The sequence below is a fragment of the Hyperolius riggenbachi genome, chromosome 3 (assembly GCF_040937935.1).
Source record: "Hyperolius riggenbachi isolate aHypRig1 chromosome 3, aHypRig1.pri, whole genome shotgun sequence".
Classification (NCBI taxonomy): Eukaryota; Metazoa; Chordata; class Amphibia; order Anura; family Hyperoliidae; genus Hyperolius; species Hyperolius riggenbachi.
Window position 1 is genome coordinate 217,645,336 of NC_090648.1, and position 23,090 is coordinate 217,668,425.

Below are 23,090 nucleotides of genomic sequence, written 5' to 3' on the forward strand. Positions count from 1 at the left end.
ACCCATTTCCTTTAAGAGTTAAAGTAAATAAACACACAGACACTTAGAAAAAGTATTTTAATTGAACAAAAAACATAACCACGAAAAAAGTCCTTTAATATTCTTAATTAACCATTAATACTTACCTGTCCCTTTAAATAAATGATCCCTCGCAATATCCTCGGAAATGTTCTATCAGTTACAATGTAACAAAGTTATTACAATGTAACAACTTTGTTACATTGTAACTACGCCGCACCCGACGTCACTCGCCGCCGCCGCTGCGTCTGTGCTGCACGGACCCGACAGAGCTCTGAGCTATAGCTCAGAGCTCTCTAAGCATCTTTGTATTTGGGCTCCAAGGAGCCCCATTGGTCCTTAGCAGACCAATGGGGTTCCTTCTGATTTAAAGGAACCCCATTGGTCTGCTAAGGACCAATGGGGCTCCTTGGAGCCCAAATACAAAGATGCTTAGAGAGCTCTGAGCTATAGCTCAGAGCTCTGTCGGGTCCATGCAGCACAGACGCGGCGGCGGCGGCGGCGAGTGACGTCGGGTGCGGCGTAGTTACAATGTAACAAAGTTGTTACATTGTAATAACTTTGTTACATTGTAACTGAGAACATTTCCGAGGATATTGCGAGGGATCATTTATTTAAAGGGACAGGTAAGTATTAATGGTTAATTAAGAATATTAAAGGACTTTTTTCGTGGTTATGTTTTTTGTTCAATTAAAATACTTTTTCTAAGTGTCTGTGTGTTTATTTACTTTAACTCTTAAAGGAAATGGGTAAGGGGTACAAGTACCTCTATACTCATTTCTCCTGGGAGGGGGGGTGGGCATCTGGGGGACCCCTTTTTAAAGGGGACTCCCAGATTCCACCATGAACCTCCCCCCCAGGAAATCGCGGCCTCCACCTCCACCGCCCATCGGAGGTGGAGAAGAGCCCCTTGTCCTTGGATTGGACAAGGGCTCGGAGGGGGAGGGGAAAGCTTGGCTGCCCCTCCCCTTCCGAGACCACCCAATCCATGGACCATGCGGGCTGGTATAGTCAGGGTGCGGAGCCCCACGCGCCCGGTGCTCCGCATTCTGGCTATCCCAGCCTGCATGGGGGACAAGGGGTTAAAGAGGTCTGGGAGGGGGGACCCCACGTCGTTTTTTTTTTATATTTCCCACACTCAGAACGAAGTAAGTAAAACTCTTCCCACTTGGGGGAATCTATGAAAATAATACACTATTGTTACCTGTGCAAAAAAAACTGACATTTTCCGCATTTAAAAGACATTTTCGCCCTTGAAACTTAAAAATCGATTTTCTCAAAAACTATAAGGTCTTTTTGAAAAAAAAAAATTTTCCTCTTATTCCCACTGATCCCCTTAATATACCCTGGGAATTTGGTGTTCATAAACTTTAAGCAGGCTTTGCTATTAACCGTTAAAGTCGGCGGGTTTTTAAATGTTTACATTTTTCCTTTGAAACTTTAACATCGATTTTCTCAAAAACTATAAGGTCTTTTTGAAAAAAAAAAATTTTCCTCTTATTCCTCCTGATCTCCTTAATATATTCTCCAAATTTGAGGCTCTTAGCATTTAAGGGGGCTTTGCTATTAACCCTTAAAGTCGGTGGCTACCTAACATTGATACATGCGTCAACTTTTCCGCTTGGGAGCATGGCCATACGCATTAATTTCGTAATACCGACTGTAATGCGAAAATTACGTGAAAATTACGCTTACGCGAAATTTTGCGAAATCCTTCTGCATTACGATTATGTACTTACGGCCATAATCGTAATTACACTAATTACGCGAAATTTCGCGAAATCGTAATTAGATCATTACGCTCATCTCTACGCAGAGCCCTATGGCTCAGGTCATGGTCAGCAGATTCCACCTCCAAACAAAATTGGTGTAGGATTCCGTTCGATGGGAAGACGCTATTTGGAGATAAGATGGACTCCGCAATTTCTAAAGTAACAGGAGGAAGATCAGGCCTTATTCCCCAGGATCGGAAGACAAAGAGGTTCTTCCCGGGGCAACAATACAGGTCTCAGCAGGCTAGGTTACGAAATTCAAAATCTTACAAACCTGGAAAAGAGTTCAGGAGGAACTGGCAAGGAGGCCAAGCCACACTTCAGAGGCTGAACAAACAAAGACCAACAGCCCCTACACCAAGCACATTGAAGAGCTTTTGATGGTGTCTCCGTCCAGCTGTGCCCAGTTGGGGGAAGACTCCGCCACTTCAGACACAGGTGGGCGGAACACATCCACAACCCTTGGGTTGTAAACACCATAATCAAGGGTCATCGGTGGAGTTTCAAATCAAATCCACCGGAAAATCTATTTGTCCCAACAAAGATCCCATCCTCACAAGACAAACAGGAGATATTGAGATTGTACATAGAAGATTTAATCTTGAAGAAAGCTGTCGTGCCTGTCCCGCACGAAGAACGTGGCAAGGGCCTATATTCACCCCTATTTTTCGTGAGGAAAAAGACAGGAGACCTAAGACCAGTCTTGGACCTTCGAGAGCTGAACAAACACATAAGATTACACAAGTTCAAGATGGATGTAACGATTGTGGAATCGTCTTCGTGGTCAGCGCACCAGACGTGCGCTGACGCGGCGGATTTCCTCCACAAGCGTATAATTGAGGACACCCAGGCTAGGTGCTATGCACCCGCAGAGGGCAATTCCCACCGGCAGATGGTGCTGTGGAGTGCAGGCGAACACAGCCGCTGCACAGCCTCAGATGCCAAAGGAGAATTGTACAGATCCAGGACAAGGTACAATCAGGCAGGGCTGGATAGCCCACAGGGAACAGAGCAAAGGGACAGAACCAATGTGTGCCCACCAAACTAGTCGCCACCCAGCAACGGCGAACACACAACGGCGGAAACGAAGTAGGAAATGCAATCGCAAGAATGGCGATTGCCAATAGTGACACAAGACTGAGCAGGACAGAGCACCAGGGTAGCAAAGGCACAGTAAATCATACAAAGAGAAAGATAAGGAAAATAACAAACGCTAGCTGAACGCGAACACCGCACTCATTCGCAACAGTGCACGCGTTCGTGCGCGGTCTCCACGTGATAAGCACAATAGAGACAAGCACGCCTAACTAACCAAGACAAGACAGACACCACACAAACGCGCTTACTACACGGTTGCCTTACCGCAGGCACAAGCAAGCGCACGCAAACAGACAGACAACGAGAATCGATCAAACAGGAACCACTGCTCTTACCGTCAGAGCCAGTGCGAACCAGGTATCAGAAAGATCCACTGCTCTTGCTGTCAGAGCAGTGTGATCCAAGCACACGACAAACAGAAGGAGTAACCAGCAGCGACCGCAGCCGAGGTTAGCTCGAGGATCCAGACCAGAGGAATCCACTGCCACTAACGCTAGGGCAAGTGCGATTCAGACAGACAGAACAGAAGGATCCACAGCACTAGCGAAAGTGACTAGCGCGATCCAGGAAGACAGAACAGAAGGATCCACAGCACTAGCGCAAGGCGAGTGCGATCCAGGTACAGAGTAGCAGGACAGAAGGATCCACAGTACTAGCAAAAAGAGGCTAGCACGATCCAGGGAAACAGAACAGAAGGATCCACAGTACTAGCGAAAAGAGGCTAGCACGATCCAGGGAAACAGATCAGAAGGGGCTACCAGCAACAACCGCTGTTCCGGTTAGCACCCAGACACACAGAACGACTTCCTATCGACCACCGCTGGGAAAGGACAGTCGCAACTGACGAACAAACAGATAAGCAATCCTGACGGCACTAAAGAAACTGCCTAGTGCAGTCCTCAGAATTACTCCAAGATAACTTCAACAAGAAGTAGCATGGCTGACACTCTCTAGGAGTGTGTACTACAAACCCTGAAGGAATGACCAGCAAAGGACTGTGGGTAATCCTAACCTTTATACTGCCAGTCATCACAGGAGGCAGGTAGGGGATTTGCATAACGAATGTATGCAAATTCCTCAGTAGCAAGCTGCAATACAGACAAAAAGTCTCTCTTAAAGAGACCTGCAGAATGCAGACCTGAACAGTGGTCAAAAAGCTGCCCGTCTGCACAGGCAGCTGAGCAGATTCTCACAATGGAATCACTACATTCAATAATAACATCAATGAAGTGTGCAGATTGGATATTATCAGTCGACCTGGAGGACGCTTACCTCCACATACCCATTCATCACAAATTTCAACGTTTCCTAAGATTCTGTGTAGGAGAACTACATCTACAATTTGTATGCCTACCATTCGGTATAAATACGGCCCCTCGAACCTTTACCAAGGTCCTTGTACAAATTATAGCCCTACTACGATTAAGGGGGCTGAGAACACACCATTACTTGGACGACATCATTCTGTTGGCCCAGGACAAGAAGGTCATAATACACCAGAGACAGATCCTGCTGGAGCCGCTGCAGACATTTGGCTGGATGATAAGCTGGCGAAAGAGTCAACTGACCCCATCACAGGACGCAATATTCCTAGGAGCAAGATTCCAGACTCTCCTCAACTCGGTAGGACTACCAGAGGACAAAAAAGATACTATAATACAAAGAGTACGAGAAGCCAAACGAATATCTCAATATCAAGCGAGACAATGTCTGAGCCTGCTAGGAGTCCTAACCTCCACCATCTTCATGGTCCCATGGGCTCAGTGGCATACGAGGAGGTTCCAATGGGAATTCCTCACACAGTGGGACGGAACCAGCATGAATCAACAGATTCAGGTCACAGGCAATATGAAATCCAGCCTAGATTGGTGGGAGAACAGACACAATCTCTCCAGAACACAGCCCATTGTCCAGGAAACTCCCTTAATCATAACAACAGATGCCTGCACCAAATGATGGGGGGCTTTTCTTGGTTCCAAAACAGCACAAGGTTATTGGAGTCAGGGATTCTCCAGACAACCCTCAAATATTCTGGAACTGAGGGCAGCCGGCCAAGCACTGCAACAGTTTTTGCCGAATGTGAAGGGCAGGGCAGTACTTCTCAGAATGGACAACAGGACAGCTGTTGCGTACATCAACAGACAAGGAGGAACAAGGAGCTTGAGATTACTCCAGGAGACATCACACATAATGAAATTGGCGGAGGAACACCTTATCAGTCTTCGGTCTACTTACATTCCAGGGAATCAGAACGTGAAAGCAGACTTTTTGAGTCGCAACCGCTTATCCAACAACGAGTGGAAACTCAGCCAGGAGATCTTCGACGACATATGCAAACGATGGGGCCACCCAGAGGTAGACCTCATGGCAACGTCCCGGAATTCGAAATGCCACAGATTTTTCTCGAGACATCCGGACCCCTTAGCGGAGGCCACGGATGCAGTAACGACGAGATGGGACTTCCGATTGGGGTATGTTTTTCCCCCTACTCTGATGATCAGCAGAATCCTCGACAGGATATCATCAGAGAGGATAACAGTCATAGCGATAGTGCCATTCTGGCCGCATCGACCCTGGTTTCCCCTGTTATGGAATCTGAAGGTGGAGCCTCCCTGGCCACTACCAGCGACCGACAACATACTTCACCAGGGACCAATATTACACGCGAGTCCACGGAAATTGAATTTGACGGCCTGGTTATTGAAGGGAACAAGCTAAAGAGAGTCGGGTGTTCCGATAAGGTTATAGATACACTGTTAAGAGCTCGTAAGCCATCGACAAACAGAACCTATCACAACATTTGGAACAAATTCATCGAGTTTGCAAATTCAAAACAATTTGACTCAGCCCATCCACAGGTCCATCAGGTTTTAGATTTTTTACAATCAGGACTAGACAAGCACTTGAGCTACTCCGCTCTCAAAGTACAGGTCACAGCTATTTCAGCTCTGACAAGTCAAACATGGGCAAAGAACCCTCTCGTTATCCAATTCCTAAGGGGAGCAATGAAGATCAAACCACCTAGGAAAAACATTTTTCCCAAATGGGATCTCCCTCTAGTGCTAGATGCATTAACAAATACACCATATGAACCATTGGACACTTGCTCTCTATGGAATCTAACTCTCAAAACAACTTTTCTCCTAGCAGTGGCATCCGCGAGAAGGGTGTCAGAGATACAGGCCATTGGAATAAAGGAACCTTCGCTAACATTCTTCCCCGATAGGGTAGTCATAAGACCTGTGCAGCACTTCTTACCAAAGGTATCTACCTCATTCCATTTCAACCAGGACTGGACACTACCTACTTTTCATGAAAAAGACTCAGAGGGACTCCACAAACTTGATATGGGTCATTTACTGAGACACTACTTACAGGTCACCGAGCCTTTCAGGAAATCCGAAAAATTATTAGTAATACCAGCAGGTTACAGGAAAGGGGAACCGGTGTCATCAAGGTCTATATCATCCTGGATAATTAAGGCCATCCAATCAGCTTATAGAGGGTCCGGATTGGAGCCACCCCGAGAAATCTCGGCACACTCCACCAGATCCGTCGCCACATCATGGGCGGCATATGCAGGAGTCTCAGCAGACAAAATATGTCAAGCTGCCAACTAGGAAAACTGTACATACTTTTATGTATCACTATAAGGTAGACCCTGCTGCCAATTCTTCTGTTGAATTTGGTAAAACAGTCTTATCATTGCAAAATTTGCAGAAAAATGATTAATTTACTGGCTGTAATGACTAGAGATGGGACGACGAATCCGGCGAATCCACGAATCCCTCGAATATTGGGAAATATTCGAGATTCGTGGATTCGAATCCCGACGCCATTTTCCACTTTACGAATCCGCCGAATCCCGACGCTGCATCGCCGCGCATCCGCCGCTCGCACTCGTCCTCCTCCGACCCGCGCCTCCTCCGACCGCCCAGCGCCTCCTCCGCCCGCATACTTTGTATCAACTCACCCGTCCAGTGGAGCGCAGACAGAGCGGCAGACCTCTCGCTGACTTCCTGGTTCCCTCTAGTGACGGCTTTTACAATGACGTCATCAGTAAAAGCCGGTCCGGCCACTAGAGGGAACCGAGAAGTAAGGACGAGGTCTGCCGCTCTGTCTGCGCTCCACTGGACATGTGAGTTGATACTTATGCAGGGGTGAGCGAGGAGGCACGGGGGATGGAGGAGGCCATGGGGGTGAGCGGAGGAGGCACGGGGGGGGGGGGAGCGACACCTACCTACCTACCTACCTACCTACCTACCTACCTACCTACCACTTTACCTACCTACCTGCCACTATACCTACCTAAAGGCCCCCTATACGTACCTACCTACCTACCGGGCACTATACCTACCTACCTACAGGCCCCTATACCTACCTAAAGGTCCCCTATACTACCTACCTACCACTATACCTACCTACCTACAGGCCCCTATACCTACCTAAAGGCCCCCTATATGTACCTACCTACCTAAAGGCCCCTATACCTATCGAAAGGCCTCTATACCTACCTACCTAAAGGCCCCCTATACGTGCCTACCTACCTAAAGGCCCCTATACCTACCTACCTAAAGGCCCCTATACCTACCTACCTACCTACATACCTACCTATACTTAAGGCCTTATACCCTGCTACCTATACTGAAGGTCCCTTTAACTACCTACCTACCCACAGGACACTATACCTACCTACCTACCGGCCACTATACCTACCTACCTACCTACAGGCCACTATACCTACCTAAAGGCCCCCTATACGTACCTACCTACCTACCTACCTAAAGGCCCCTATACCTACCTACCTACCTAAAGGCCCCTATACTTACCTACCTACCTACCTACCTAAAGGCCCCTATACCTACCTACAGGCCTCTATACCTACCTACCTACTTAAAGGCCCCCTATACGTGCCTACCTACCTAAAGGCCCCTATACCTACCTACCTAAAGGCCCCTATACCTACCTACCTACATACCTACCTATACTTAAGGCCCTATACCCTGCTACATATACTGATGGTCCCTTTAACTACCTACCTACCTACAGGACACTATACCTACCTACCTACCGGCCACTATACTTACCTACCTACCTACAGGCCACTATACCTACCTAAAGGCCCCCTATACGTACCTACCTACCTACCTAAAGGCCCCTATACCTACCTACCTACATACCTACCTATACTTAAGGCCCTATACCCTGCTACCTATACTGAAGGTCCCTTTACCTACCTAAAGGCCCCTATACCTACCTACATACCTACCTATACTTAAGGCCTCTATATACCCTGTTACCTATACTGAAGGCCCTATACCCTGCTACCTATACTGAAGGTCCCTTTACCTACCTAAAGGCCCCTATACCTACCTACATACCTACCTATACTTAAGGCCTCTATATACCCTGCTACCTATACTGAAGGCCCCTATACCCTGCTACCTATACTGAAGGCCTATATACCCTGCTACCTATACTGAAGGCTCATATACCCTGCTACCTATACTGAAGGCCCATATACCCTGCTACCTATACTGAAGGCCCATATACCCTGCTACCTATACTGAAGGCACATATACCTTGCTACCTATACTGAAGGCCTATATACCCTGCTACCTATACTGAAGGCACATATACCCTGCTATCTATACTGAAGGCCCCTATACCCTGCTACCTATACTGAAGGCCCATATACCCTGCTACCTATACTGAAGGCCCCTATACCCTGCTACCTATACTGAAGGCCTATATACTCTGCTACCTATACTGAAGGCTCATATACCCTGCTACCTATACTGAAGGCCCATATACCCTGCTACCTATACTGAAGGCCCATATACCCTGCTACCTATACTGAAGGCACATATACCTTGCTACCTATACTGAAGGCCTATATACCCTGCTACCTATACTGAAGGCACATATACCCTGCTATCTATACTGAAGGCCCCTATACCCTGCTACCTATACTGAAGGCCCATATACCCTGCTACCTATACTGAAGGCCCATATACCCTGCTACCTATACTGAAGGCCCATATACCCTGCTACCTATACTGAAGGCCCATATACCCTGCTACCTATACTGAAGGCACATATACCCTGCTACCTATGCTGAAGGCCTATATACCCTGCTACCTATACTGAAGGCCCATATACCTTTCTACCTATACTGAAGGCCCATATACCTTGCAACCTATACTGAAAGCTACCAATATTGAAGGCACCCATACCTAGCTAGCTATACTGAAGGCACCTTTACCTCGCTACCTATACTGCGGGCAACTATACCACGGATCGCACAATTCGTATGTGCAGGATTCGTTAGATTCGGGATTCGAAAGGTTCGAGATATTCGAGAACCTTTTTAGATTCGGATCCGGATTCGGATTCGAAGAAATTGTGGATTCGTCCCATCCCTAGTAATGACTATAATTTCTGTTTATTAAAGATTGTGTTTATGCACCGGCAATTTGACCCACCCTTTTATTTCTTGAAGGGGATTTTCTAGTTAGATCCCGTATGTGCTGCCATGGAGGCATTAGGAAAATGGAAAATTGTATACTTACCTATCGGTAATTTTCCTTTCCTGATGCATCCATGGCAGCACATAGGACCCACCCTACTGCTCGGTGAGGTCGAAAAGGAGTAGACAGGTAGGCAAAGGGGGTGGCTTTAATTTATCTAGTTACTGGTCCTATAGGGGGTGAGTGGGCGGAGAAACTACCCGTAGGTGCTGCCATGGATGCATCAGGAAAGGAAAATTACCGATAGGTAAGTATACAATTTTCCGTTATTTACAAATGTAATCTAAAGGACACCAAAACTGAGGCTGCCATATTCATTTCCTTTTTAATACTAGTTGTCTGGCTGCCCTGTTGATACCCTGAACAAGCATGCATGGCAGATGTTTTTTTACTTCAGGGCCCGTTTCCACTATCGTGAATCCGCATGCATCGCCCGCATGCGGATTCGCACAGCCAATACAAGTGGATAGGCCTGTTTCCACTTGTCAGTTTTGCTGTGCGTTTTTCTGTGCAGGATTTTTCTGCATGGCAGAGCCCTCAGAATTCGCCTGCGTGTGGAATGCAGGCGAATCGCATGCAATGTATTTAATAAGGAAATCGCATGTGTTTTCCCCATGCGTTTTTTGCCGCGAATTCGCATGCGATTTCGCATAGGTACCCATGTTAATTCACACAGGCAGTGACATGGTTAAAATCGCATCACCCTAACCTATGCGAAATCGCATGCGAAATCGCGGCAAAAAACGCATGCAGAATCGCACCCGCATGCGATTTGCCTGCGGTGATTCGCCGGCGATTCCGCAACGCTATAGTGGAAACGGGCCCTCAGTCTGACTGGATTAGCCACATGCTTGTTTCAGGTGTGTGGTCCAGATACTACTGCAGCCAAAGAGATCAGTAGGACTGCCAGGCAACGGGTATTGTTTAAAAGGAAATAAATATAGCAGCAACCATATCCCTCTCAGTTCAAGTGCACCTTAATCTAAGGTTAAGATTTTACAACTCTCAGTATATATGATATATACAATATAGTGTATCACCAAAGACCACAATATAATCAAAAAACTACAAGTCAAATAAAGCTACTTTGTAAAACACTGATACACGTCCCGCAAGGGGCCCGTCTTCATGCACCTTTTTAGCATTTCATTGGTGCTATACTGGTAATGAACACCTCTATGGGCTTGATTCACAAAAGGATGCTAAGTTACTTAGCACGCCTAAAAGCCCCTCAGCACGCCTAAACCCCTTTAGGATGTGCAAAGTTTTTCACGCTAAGTTAGCACGCAATAAGTTTAGCGCTGCGCGCGAAACACGTTGCACCGGGTGCCTCTAAAACGTCACACCGGGTGCACCCGAAACATTTTGGGCGCACCCGATGCGACGTTTTAGGGGCACCCGGTGCGACGTTTTAGCCGCGCCCGGTGTGACATTTCGCACGCAGCGCTAAACTTTTCGCGCAATCAATAAAAGCTTTGGCGTGCTAAATGCTTAGCACCCTAGTTAGCACGCCCAAAGCTTTTCGACGTGCTAACTGAGTTAGCACCCTTTTGTGAATCGAGCCCTATATGTGCATTGAATAGTAGTGATCCTTATCTAACGGTTCCTTACTCTGATTACACCTCTCTGACACTGAAATTTCCATAGTAGATTTGAGGCTTCATATCAAGAGTGTATGGGGCCCCATGTAAAACTTGCACTGAGGCCCCAAGCTGCTCAGGTATGCCACTGGCCAGGGGGGTATGTTACTGGTATGTGAGGTGTGGAATAAGTTGGGAAGTGATATGACTGCGCTTGTAAACCTGGAACTCAAACCAAACACTAACACTGTGTAGAACCCATTAGTGAAAATAGCCTGGGCTGTGGAGGTGGCAAAGCTATATAGCAGGGGTCTCAAACTCGCGGCCCGCGGGCCATTTGCGACCCTCGATACAATATTTTGTGGCCCTCGCTGGCAAAAGCTTCCTTATAGTTCGCTTCAGTGCTCCCAAGTAATCCGCCGCATCCCCGCCACTAAACGAGGGCTGCAGAGCCCCCAAATTGCCCGTGGGGCAATCTGCTGGCATTTCCTGGAAGGGGCAGAGCTTTCAGCTTCAGCTCTGCCCCTCCTGACGTCAATCGCCGCACGGATTGCCGCCTCTCCCCGCCCCTCTCTGTGAAGGAAGAGTGAAGGGGCGGGCAGAGGCGGCGATGCGCCGCGATTGTGAAATTCCTTATGCGGCCTAGCCTCATCCTGACTTTGCCTCCTGCGGCCCCCAGGTAAATTGAGTTTGAGACCCCTGCTATATAGCAACCTTGTATTAATGTGGCTGTCATGTGACCCTCTACACAATTGCTTCAATAGACTGCATTTTTTCTAATAAACACAAGCCTAAGCAAACCCAAGTCTTTTAGTCTGTCTAGATTCACAGTCTGACAAGCGTGGCTATGTTTTACTATTATTTAATTACCAGAATCAAATAATGAGAAAAACACACATCACTGTGTAGAGGTACTTACTTTATTTCATCTTTACTTTGCAGACGAACCCAGACCCACCTACTAAAAGACACATCAAGCTTGATCCTCTAATATGACTTTCTAATGAGTACGATACTGAAAATATTGCACACAGCATTGGACAGATACCGTATACGGTATATTTTTTATCAAGGCCTTGTAACTGGAATTGAGCCTATGTGCATGAAATGCCAGGAGATCCAGGAGAGAGCTTGTATGTGATCATGAAATAATTCTGACATCTCATCAGGAAGAAGGAAAATGCTGAGCAGGCATGGATAACATACACTGGCAAGCAAGCGAAATAGACGGCATTCATTATATTTAAATCCACGTTAAGGGAGATAAAACAGTTCTTTACTGTATGATGCTTTTAGAACATATACTGTATCTCCTTATTTTTGCAGAATGTTGTATTGTTTGCTTTTTTATGTAAATATTAAAATATTTTTTCCACTGAATGTGTACTTTACTTTTTAGGATTCAGAACGTTTCAGTACCATAGTAAGTTAACTAAAGCCCTAAGGGGTCTAGATTAGTACAATACCCTTGCCAGGACCCAGGTGTCCTAAAACAAGCCAAGAGAAATAAATAAATTAGCTTTATACGTTTTCTTCATTGGGATAATTTACTGATGGGTTTTGGTTAACTACCTAAAGACCACCCCACGCCAATGGGCATGGACGCGGCGGCAGCCCCAGGACCGCCTAACGCCAATTGGCTTCAGGTCCTGGAGCCGGCTACTGAAGGAGATCGCGTGCAGGATGCGCACGCATCTCCTTCTCAGGGGGCGGAGCTCCTCCCGGCCTTCAGTGCTCGGGAGAATGTTAGACGGCGTAATCGCCGTCTATTTACATGTACAGCGCTGCGATAGACAGCAGCGATGTACTGGGGACAGCCGTGTCACACTCCACAGGCTGGACAGTGATCGGCTGTCATAGGCTGAAGCCTATGAAAGCTGATCACCCTGATTGGCTGACGGTGGGAGGGATCAGGGGAAAATAAATTTAAAAAAAAAAAAAGGCAATTTTTATAAAAAAGGAAATAAATATTTATATTAAAAAAAATAAACAAATGTGGAGTGATCAGACCCCACCAACAGAGAGCTCTGTTGGTGGGGGGAAAAGGGGGGGGATCAGTCGTGTGCTGTGTTGTGCGGTCCTGCAGCTTGGCCTTAAAGCTGCAGTGGCCAATTACGGAAAAAACACAGGCTGGTCTTTAGGGGGGTTTAACCCTGCGGTCCTCAAGTGGTTAAATTGGTTAGCTCAATGTGCCCCAGTGTTTTGTTATTTTTCAAATCTTACTTTTGCAGCTCCTAGTGTACAGGTCAGTGGTAGGGAGGGGGCTTGGAGAGGGGTACCTGCTCCCTGCTGGTCACATTACCTACGATTGTGTGCGACTGACCTCTCTCTCCTGTCTATGGCCATCCATCTCAGCTCTTGCTAGATTTGGTACTGCAGGCAAACACAGACATAGAACATTTATATTGCGCTTTTCTCCTGGCGGACTCAAAGCGCCACACCGGTGCAAGTATCTGCACTTTTTATGGACTGACAAGGCTGTCTGTGGGCCAATTTAAATGGCGAAGTGCTGTAGTCGCTTCTTTGTGTTTGACATGTTAACTTGGGAAACACAACACAGGTCAGTATGTAATCCTGCATCTCTCTTCAAGCAAACCTGCCACATAATTGGGTAATAAAATCTAATCATATATTAAGCCATAAATAATCAAAGGTTAGGGTAAAGCAAACTTAACCTAAAAAAAAAAGTTAGTCAAAATTAAGTCAAAATAAACATACACATGTCATACTTTACTTACCTCCAAGGTAGTCTACTCATCAATCTCTTTCTCCTTTCCTGCGTCCTGTTTGTCCACTGTGACTGATGGAATTCCCCGCCCTCCAGTTTAAATATGATGATGACCCCATAACAGCTTCCGGGGCACTACTCTGTTAAAGAGTAACTGTCAGGCTGCAGAAGCTAATTTAAACCTCTATTCTCCTGTGTTAAACAGTTTAGACGGAAGCCAAAAAGGCAATAGTGAAGATAAAAATCTCTCTTACATTTGATGTGTGCTTATCAGCAAAGCTGTCAGACCCAAGAGGACGCAAGCCGCATACCATACTGCAAAGCATTCTGGGGCCCTCCCCTCGGCTGCTAAGGAGAAGTTACAGTATCAAGTTTCAGCAGCTTCTAACTCAGTCCAGCGCACAGCACTGAAAAATCTCCGGGCAGAGTACACTGCAGGAGTCCGCTATTGTTCCTAGCCACATGGCTAATTAATATTCACTGCACACTAGTGTTATTCAGTAGGAGCTTTTCTGTGATCAGGAAGCAGGCAGGACATGACGACACATTTGGCTTCATAGGAGACAGACAAACATGGAACCTGCCATGAGCTGTCAGGAGCATCAATCTCTGCATATACTATATACAAATTCTGTGAAGTACAAACGTGGACAGTGAAATGCATATGTAATGTAAGTACAGTCAATCTTTAGCTACTGATATATGTGTTTATTTTCTCTGAGACCTTATACCTAACAGCTCCTCTTTAACCTGTAATATCGCCCACTTGAGAAACATGAACATTACCTTGCACATCAGTTGTCCTTTCAGTTATAACTGACTGCAACTGATATAGTCGAAAAGGGCCCTATGGCTTCCAGTTCTTAGTAGATCTAGTCAAAACTGGAAGAATATTATTGTTAGAAGAAAATGGTGAGCTTCTGGGAGGAACTGATGGTGAGGTAAGTATGTAATATAATAATATATGTCAGTAGTTATAAAGGTACATGTTGCCTCTCTATTGGCCAAAGAAGGCATCCATGAAAGTGTACCCAAAGTGATATAAAATTAAAAACAATCAACCAGATTGTTACCTAAGAAGAGGGAAGCCTATGAATCCTGCAGAGGACTCCCATGTCCTCTTGGACCCGACCATTGCCAGTAGCGAACCCCTGGAACAGTTCCAACAAGAGCTTGTTGGAAATGTGATTGTGACTGCGCTTTTCTTCATGCACAAGTGCAGTTGTTACGGTCTGCATGAATACGGCTATGCTTGTGTAGTAAGCCGGAGAACTCATGCATGAGCAAATCCATGCTACTGCAAAGCATGAGCATGGCCATACTGCACCTGTATGAGTATGGCCATGCATGCACAGTAAGTGGGAGCACTCATGCATGAGCAACTCCATGCTACTGCAAAGCATGAGCGTGGCCGTACTACACCTGTATGAGTACGGCCATGCCTGCACAGTAAGTTGAAGCACTCATGCATGAGCAAATCCATGCTACTGCAAAGCATGAGCATGGCCATACTGCACCTGTATGAGTATGGCCATGCCTGCAAAGTAAGTCGAAGCACTCATGCATGAGCAACTCCATGCTACTGCAAAGCATGAGCGTGGCCGTACTACACCTGTATGAGTATGGCCATGCCTGCACAGTAAGTTGAAGCACTCATGCATGAGCAACTCCATGCTACTGCAAAGCATGAGCATGGCCATACTGCACCTGTATGAGTACGACCATGCCTGCACAGTAAGCGGGAGAACTCATGCATGAGCAAATCCATGCTACTGCAAAGCATAAACGTGGCCGTACTGCACCTGTATGAGTACGGCCATGCCTGCACAGTAAGCGGGAGCACTCATGCATGAGCAACTCCATGCTACTGTAAAGCATGAGCATGGCCATACTGCACCTATATGAGTACGGCCATGCCTGCACAGTAAGAGGGAGCACTCATGCATGAGCAACTCCATGCTACTGCAAAGCATGAGCATGCTCGTACTGCACCTGTATGAGTACGGCCATGCCTGCACAGTAAGAGGGAGCACTCATGCATGAGCAAATCCATGCTACTGCAAAGCATAAGCGTGGCCTTACTGCACCTGTATAAGTATGGCCATGCCTGCACAGTAAGAGGGAGCACTCATGCATGAGCAACTCCATGCTACTGCAAAGCATGAGCATGCCCGTACTGCACCTGTATGAGTACGGCCATGCCTGCACAGTAAGTGGGAGCACTCATGCATGAGCAAATCCATGCTACTGTAAAGCATGAGCATGGCCATACTGCACCTGTATGAGTATGGCAATGCCTGCACAGTAAGTGGGAGCACTCATGCATGAGCAACTCCATGCTACTGCAAAACATGAGCATGGCCGTACTACACCTATATGAGTACGGCCAAGCCTGCACAGTAAGCGGAAGCACTCATGCATGAGCAACTCCATGCTACTGCAAAACATGAGCAGGCATTGCCGTACTCATACAGCTGCAGTACGGGCATGCTCATGTACTGCAAAACATGAGCATGCCCGTACTGCAGCTGTATGAGTACGGCAATGCCTGCACAGTAAGTGGGAGCACTCATGCATGAGCAACTCCATGCTACTGCAAAACATGAGCAGGCATTGCCGTACTCATACAGCTGCAGTACGGGCATGCTCATGTACTGCAAAACATGAGCATGCCCGTACTGCAGCTGTATGAGTACGGCAATGCCTGCACAGTAAGTGGGAGCACTCATGCATGAGCAACTCCATGCTACTGCAAAACATGAGCATGCCTGTACTGCACCTGTATGAGTACGGCCATGCCTGCACAGTAAGTCGAAGCACTCATGCATGAGCAACTCCATGCTACTGTGAAGCATGAACATGGCCGTACTGCACCTGTATGAGTACGGCCATGCCTGCACAGTAAGTCGAAGCTGCTCGTGCATGAGTGGCTCCATACGTGTAGGCACAGCCATATTTGTGCAGGTACAGTATGGCAGCACTCATGCATTAAGAGAAGCATGGTTGGAAACTTCCAGAGGGTACCAGACAGTGGTGGTAGGGATGAAGAGGACACAGGAAGCCTCTGGAGGATTCAAAGGCTTCCCTCTACTTGGGTAAGTATCCCATTTTTTGGCTTCGGTTTGTCTCGGGTTTACTGGAAGCCACCCATCACAATAAAAAGAACGATGTAAGAAAACTCAGTAGGCTGTAGGCTTTTTAAGAAAAGTTCAACATTCAAAGGTCAGAATGTACATGTTATTTTCACCATCTATACCTCTGATATTATCGATTGTTTTGACTTAAAGCTTTTACTAAAAGCTTTTACTAAAAGTAGTCTCTAATTCTTTTTTTTTTTACTCACCTACTCAGTTTAACCAGTTCACCCCAAGGGTTTTTACACTAACGGACCAGAGCAATTTTCACCTGTCAGTGCTCCTCCCTTTTATTCCCTAATTACTTTATTACAACTTCTCACAAGAAAATGATCTATACCTCGTTTTTTTCGCCACCAATTAAGCTTTCTGTGGGTAGTACATTTTGCTAAGAATTTTTTTATTCTAAATGCGTTTTAATGGGAAAAATACAAAAATAATGGAAAAAAAATCATTATTTCTCAGATTTCAGCCATTATAGTTTTAAAATTAAACATTCTCCAGTGGATAAAACCAACTTATTTTATTTGCCCAGTTGTCCTGATTATTAAACCGTTTAAATTATGTCCCTATCACAATGTATGACAGCAATATATTATTTTGAAATATAGGTGTTATTTTTCTGTTTTTGTTTTTTTTTTTTGTTGTTCTGGCCATAATTACAAGCCCCTATGTAATAAAGTAAAATACATTTTCCCACATAAAATATAGATTGAAAAAAGCGGAGTCCCTAAGGCAACTATTTATTTATTTGAAGCTGATTTTTTTTTACAAGGGTTTTTTTTGGGGGGGGGGGGGGGTTGGAAGTGTCATGTATTAATTTATTAATACTGTGTATGTTCATATTATGTATGTGCACATATACTTTTTGGCCACAAGATGGCGCTAGTGAACACTCTCCGTAATAGAAAGTGATCACTTTTTTTTTTTTACACTTTATTAAACCTGTAACAATTTCCTGTTTTTGTGAATGGACGTAGCTGCCGTTCGTGGTTACGTCCATTCACTCCAGGCACTGCGATTGGGTAGAGGACCGCTCGGTCCTCTTCCCCAATCACATAGCACGGAAACCCGACGGTAAGGGCGGCGGTAGCGGCACGGACACGTGCGGAGCGGCGGCGGGAACGCGCAACGTATTAGAAACGTCATGTTGCTGTTAATAGGCTAAAGCATGACGTTTTAATACGTATGCTTGCCATTAAATGGTTAAATAGTCTTGATTTGACAAAAGGGGACAGACTTAAGTTTTGCAGCTTATATCTACAGTTTCGAAACTGTCTAGGCTAGATATGCTGGATAAGGGACTCTTTTTTTCCTCTGTAAAATCTGTGAAAACTTACCAGTAGCCTACTGATGGGGATTGCAGCACTGCTTTATTTCCTGACTAGCTACGGCTCCAGAAATGATGTTAGTGAAACCTTTCTTTAAAGTGAATACAGGCTCCGCTGAGCGACAGCATAAGAAGCTTGGCTAGCACTGTTAAGCCTTGTAATGGTGGCCTTCAGGTACATTATACAGAGTTCTACGTATAAAGAAAACAGACCTTCAACAATCCTATCCAGCAGCTTTACATGCCACAGGCCTAAGTGCCATCGTCCATTTGAAAGTTCTGATGCTTACAGTTTCTAAGCAACAGGCTCTAGAATGCAACTTCAGTTGACAATGACATTTATTTATACTCTGTAAACTGAAACAGTTACCATATTCCTTTGTGTACTGCATATAAGGAAATATAAATATTGTTTATTTTTCCAAGAGCATGCAATAAGTCTATTATATATCATAAAGTGCTATTCCTTTAAAGGCATAGAACACGGGTCACTCGTTATAAGAGATAATTGGCATTCATAATGAGATGCCTGGTTGACAATGCACATAGTAACATACAGTTAACACATTGGTTGAGCAATATGCTTCAAGCTAGCATCTTTCATTACATTTTAATATTTAATAGTATTAATAGTGTATGCATACATTTGTTTACATTACACCCCTAAAACTCCAGAATCAACATTGCACCATTAGCTGTGCCAAACTTAACAAATAATTTAAGCCACGGAATTTTTTTTTCCAGCTGTGTTTTTCAGGTCCTGCAAGTCATTTTGCATATCTGTGGCATCAGTAAGGCAGTCCAGACATTGATTTGTTATAATAAGCAAGTTCAAGAACAGACATGTTAGGAAAGTCTTTCAGTAGCATGCAGGGGACGTAGAGTTAATTGTATTGGTTTGGAAGGGAAAAGAATTAGTTTAAAAGTTGTTCCCACCTCCACCATACGATTTACTTCAATCTTAAAATGCTCCAGAATCTGAAAAATAAAGAATATATTTTATTTGAAATGAAAGGAAAATTTTATAAAGACAGTGCCAATGCCATCACATATTAGCATTGAAATTAAAAGTGGCACTTTGTAATTTCTACAGTTCTGTACAGTCAGTGAATGTTCTCAATAACATGCCCTGGATATTGCTTATAGCGTGTAGCGATCGGTGTCAGCACACAGAGAGAATCTGATTATTGGTGATCTGCAGTATCACCAAGAATACAGATATATACCCGATTATTGATGATCTGCAGAATCACCAATAATACAGATATAGTACTAACCTCTGGACACCTGTATATAACGTGAGTGTTTGGTGCAACTGTATGTACTTTGAGTAATCCACCTGATGAGCAGGTGGTCTTTGACAGTATGGACAATACTGCTCTTTAGAGAAGCACGAGAACCCTCCAGCAGCCTGAGATCTCCCAAGGGGTGGAGTCTCAGGCTGAAGTAGGCAGGGCCAGAGAGTGAGTGACACCTGAAGGTGGATGTCACTAACTGATCTGGAGACTATCTCCTGAAGAGGAGAGATAGCTCTCGAGGTCGGGCAAGCCGGGTCGGCAACACACGGACAAATAAAGTACAAAGACAGAAGGCTGGTTCGGTATCCAAGACAGGCAGGGTTGGCAAAAGATAATCAGATATGCGTGGTAGCGAATCAGCGAGCGGAGGGATAGTCAGGAAAGCAATAGGTCTTAACAGATATCAAACAATGCCTAGTCTTGGGTGTGAGGTCCGTGGTCTCTACACCCTGGAAGTAGTCTGATGTATAACAGAACGATAACACAAGTTCCCTAGTCTTGGGTGTGAGGTCCGTGGTCTCTACACCCTGGAACTAGTCTGAAGTATAACAGAATGGTAACACAAGTTCCCTAGTCTTGGGTGTGAGGTCCGTGGTCTCTACACCCTGGAACTAGTCTGAAGTATAACAGAATGATAACACAAGTTCCCTAGTCTTGGGTGTGAGGTCCGTGGTCTCTACACCCTGGAACTAGTCTGAAGTATAACAGAATGATAACACAAGTTCCCTAGTCTTGGGTGTGAGGTCCGTGGTCTCTACACCCTGGAACTAGTCTGAAGTATAACACAATAATAATACAGTAGTAATCTGGCTCAGTGTGAATTCCCAGGTCCTCCTGGTTCAAACACACTGTTGGATCTGACTAAGGTCTGAGTGCTTCCACGTAGTGTTCGCAACGGCAGACAACTTGTGAGTGTCCAGCCGTAACTATATATAGAATAGCGCTCTCTGGCGCCACCCCTAATTGATAAACCAATAGCCACTAGCTCTGAGGTCAGCTGACCAGCCTGGTCAGCTGATCCCCCCTTGGCCATCATAAAAGTTCTGCCTCTCAGCGCGCGCGTATTCCTGAATCTGTGTGAACTAACAGACCCAGCCACACCAGCCGCATGCTGCTGCATGCAAACCGCCGCACTGGACGCGGAACCAGCCGCCCCGCTATCAGTACATGCGGAGGCTTTTCCGCGTTCATTCCCAGTACCAGGCGCATGCCTCTGTGTGCAAATCGGCGCGCTGGATGCGGAATTAGCCGCCTTGCTGTCAGCACACGTACTCTCCCCCCCCCCCCTCAAGGAGTGGACTCCGGACACTTCCCACCAGGCTTTCCAGGATGCAAATTATGGAATTCCTTCTTTAATTCCTCTGCGTGCATACGACAGTCTGGCACCCAAGTTCTTTCCTCTATGCCATACCCCTTCCAGTGAACCAAATACTGTACGGAGTCCTGCACAAGCCGTGAGTCCAGAATCTTTTCAATTTCATACTCAGGTTGGTCATCAATCAACACAGGGGGGGGGGGGAGCGGAATCCACGTGCACTGCCGGCTTGAGCAAGGACACATGAAATGATCTCACACCTCGCATGCTGGCTGGGAGATCGACAGCATAGGTGACAAGATTATCCTTCCTGGTCACTGGGAATGGTCCTATGAATGTAGGACCCAGTTTGGGTGATGCTCGCTTCAGGGCCCCATGCCGAGAGGATATGTACACCATGTCCCCAGGGGAAAACTCCCACTCTACAGACTTTCTCTTATTAGTCTGATTTTTCTGAGTCCGGGGTTTCCTTGACACTGGTAAATGTTGTAAAGTACCCGGTGAGGTCTGACTAGATGTTTTACCCTCTAGAATGTCTCGCTGGCAAGGGCCCAGATTAGGCATCCAGTCCTCCACCGTGTCCGCAGGTGCCCTGACCACCTTCCGAGGTAGGCCCGCCTCAGGCTCGGAACATTTAATTAAAGCTTCGGCTTTGACCTGCACTGCCACTTCTCCGACCTGTATCTTGGTAGCACCAACCCCAACTCTCCCCAAACAATGCAGATGACAATGGGCTGACCATTTCAGTAACTGTCCTGAAGCCCAGTCAATCTGTGGGGAATGGATTTGCAACCAGGGCATACCAAGAACAATGGTGGAGGTTGCCATGGGCATCACCAGGAACTGTAATCTCTCTTCATGTAACGCCCCTCAACAACATGACAACCAGGGGGTTTGGAAGAGAGTATGACCACTCTGCAATGGAGAATCATCCACTGCAGTGACCAGAATCTGCCGGTATAATGGGACAAGGGGTATCCTCAATTTTTTTACAAAATCGTAATCTATGAGGTTTGCTGCAGAACCGGAGTCCACAACGGCTTCTGCGGAACTAGTCTGACCCTCCCATGTAACAGAACAAGGAAGGAGCAGACGATCATTGTTTAGAGGTAACGACTGCTCGCCTATGGTGTTGACCCACCCCAGACGGCAGCATTCTCCTGGCCTCTTAGCACCATATAGAAAGCGCTTTCTTGGCCTTCCGTGATTCCTCTTCACCTGACTCAGCCCTGAATATCCGATTTGCATCGGCTCGTCAGAGGGTGACGAAGATCGAGAAAAGTCGTCTGAGATAGACCTTACAGCATTCCTACCACGAATCTGTTTCTGGTAGCGCAAACGGCGATCTATCTGCACGGTCAAAGAAATTGCCTCATCTACAGATTTGGGCTCAGGATGTCCTATCATTACGTCATGGATTGCATCTGACAATCCTGCCAAAAAACAGTCTAACAGTGCAAATGACCCCCATCTCGCAGATACTGCCCATTTCCTGAACTCAGCAGCGTAATTTTCAACCGGACCCTTGCCCTGCCGCAATGTCTTGAGCTTCCGCTCAGCGGTAGAAGCAACGTCCGGATCATCATAAATTATAGCCATTGCTTTAAAAAATTCCTCAACCGAGGCTAGGGCCTCACGCCCTGTCGGGAGACTATACGCCCAGGTCTGAGAATCCCCTGACAACAGGTCTTAATAAACGTAATTCTCTGTGCCTCGGTTCCAGATGAATTAGGCCTCAACTCAAAGTATGACAACACTCTATTTCTAAAATTCTGAAAGTCAGATCTATGGCCAGAAAACCTTTCGGGTACGGACATACGGATGTCCGTGACTAGAGGAGATCGCACTGAGTTTATAGCTGATTGAAGTTCCTGAATAGCCCCAAATAACTGGCTGATCTAGGTCTGTTGGTTCAGAACTGTGCCGGAAAGATTGTTTACTGCGGCAGTCAGGACTTCAACATGGCTATACAGTGCGTCCATTCGGTTTTGGTCTGCCGTTCTGTAACGATCGGTGTCAGCACACAGATAGAATATGATTATTGGTGATTCTGCAGATCATCAAGTAAGATACAATTTATTGGCTAACTTTATGGAGTAAACTTTCAGTCTAAAATACCTTCCTCAGACTCCATGGCCCTGATTCACTGAACTGCGGTAAGATTGCAGTGCGCAGGTAGCACACAGTAATTTGACAGTTACTACCAATGACAGCGTATGGCAAATTGCTTATGTAGCATTACCTAAGTAATGTGAGCATTACTAGGGTAACAAGCATTACAATGCAA

The 23,090-nt window shown here is 46.0% G+C and overlaps 2 protein-coding genes across 7 annotated transcripts in view; one reads left to right on the plus strand and one right to left on the minus strand.

Moving 5' to 3' along the window:
- The window catches only part of CCDC33 (coiled-coil domain containing 33), a 153,601-nt gene extending 141,294 nt beyond the window's left edge, over nt 1-12,307 (plus strand). For all 4 annotated transcript variants that reach the window (XM_068272576.1, XM_068272575.1, XM_068272578.1 and 1 more), the window contains one exon: nt 11,941-12,307. Coding sequence is in view for 3 of the 4 variants with exons in the window: in XM_068272575.1 (XP_068128676.1) it covers nt 11,941-11,994 (54 nt within the window). In the remaining variant the exon portion in view is untranslated. The remainder of the gene's footprint in view (nt 1-11,940) is intronic.
- Nucleotides 12,308-18,511: 6,204 nt separating this feature from the next.
- The window catches only part of CYP11A1 (cytochrome P450 family 11 subfamily A member 1), a 79,451-nt gene continuing 74,872 nt past the window's right edge, over nt 18,512-23,090 (minus strand). For all 3 annotated transcript variants that reach the window (XM_068272579.1, XM_068272582.1, XM_068272580.1), the window contains one exon: nt 18,512-19,168. In XM_068272579.1, the coding sequence (XP_068128680.1) occupies nt 19,037-19,168 (132 nt within the window). In that variant the 3' untranslated portion in view covers nt 18,512-19,036. The remainder of the gene's footprint in view (nt 19,169-23,090) is intronic.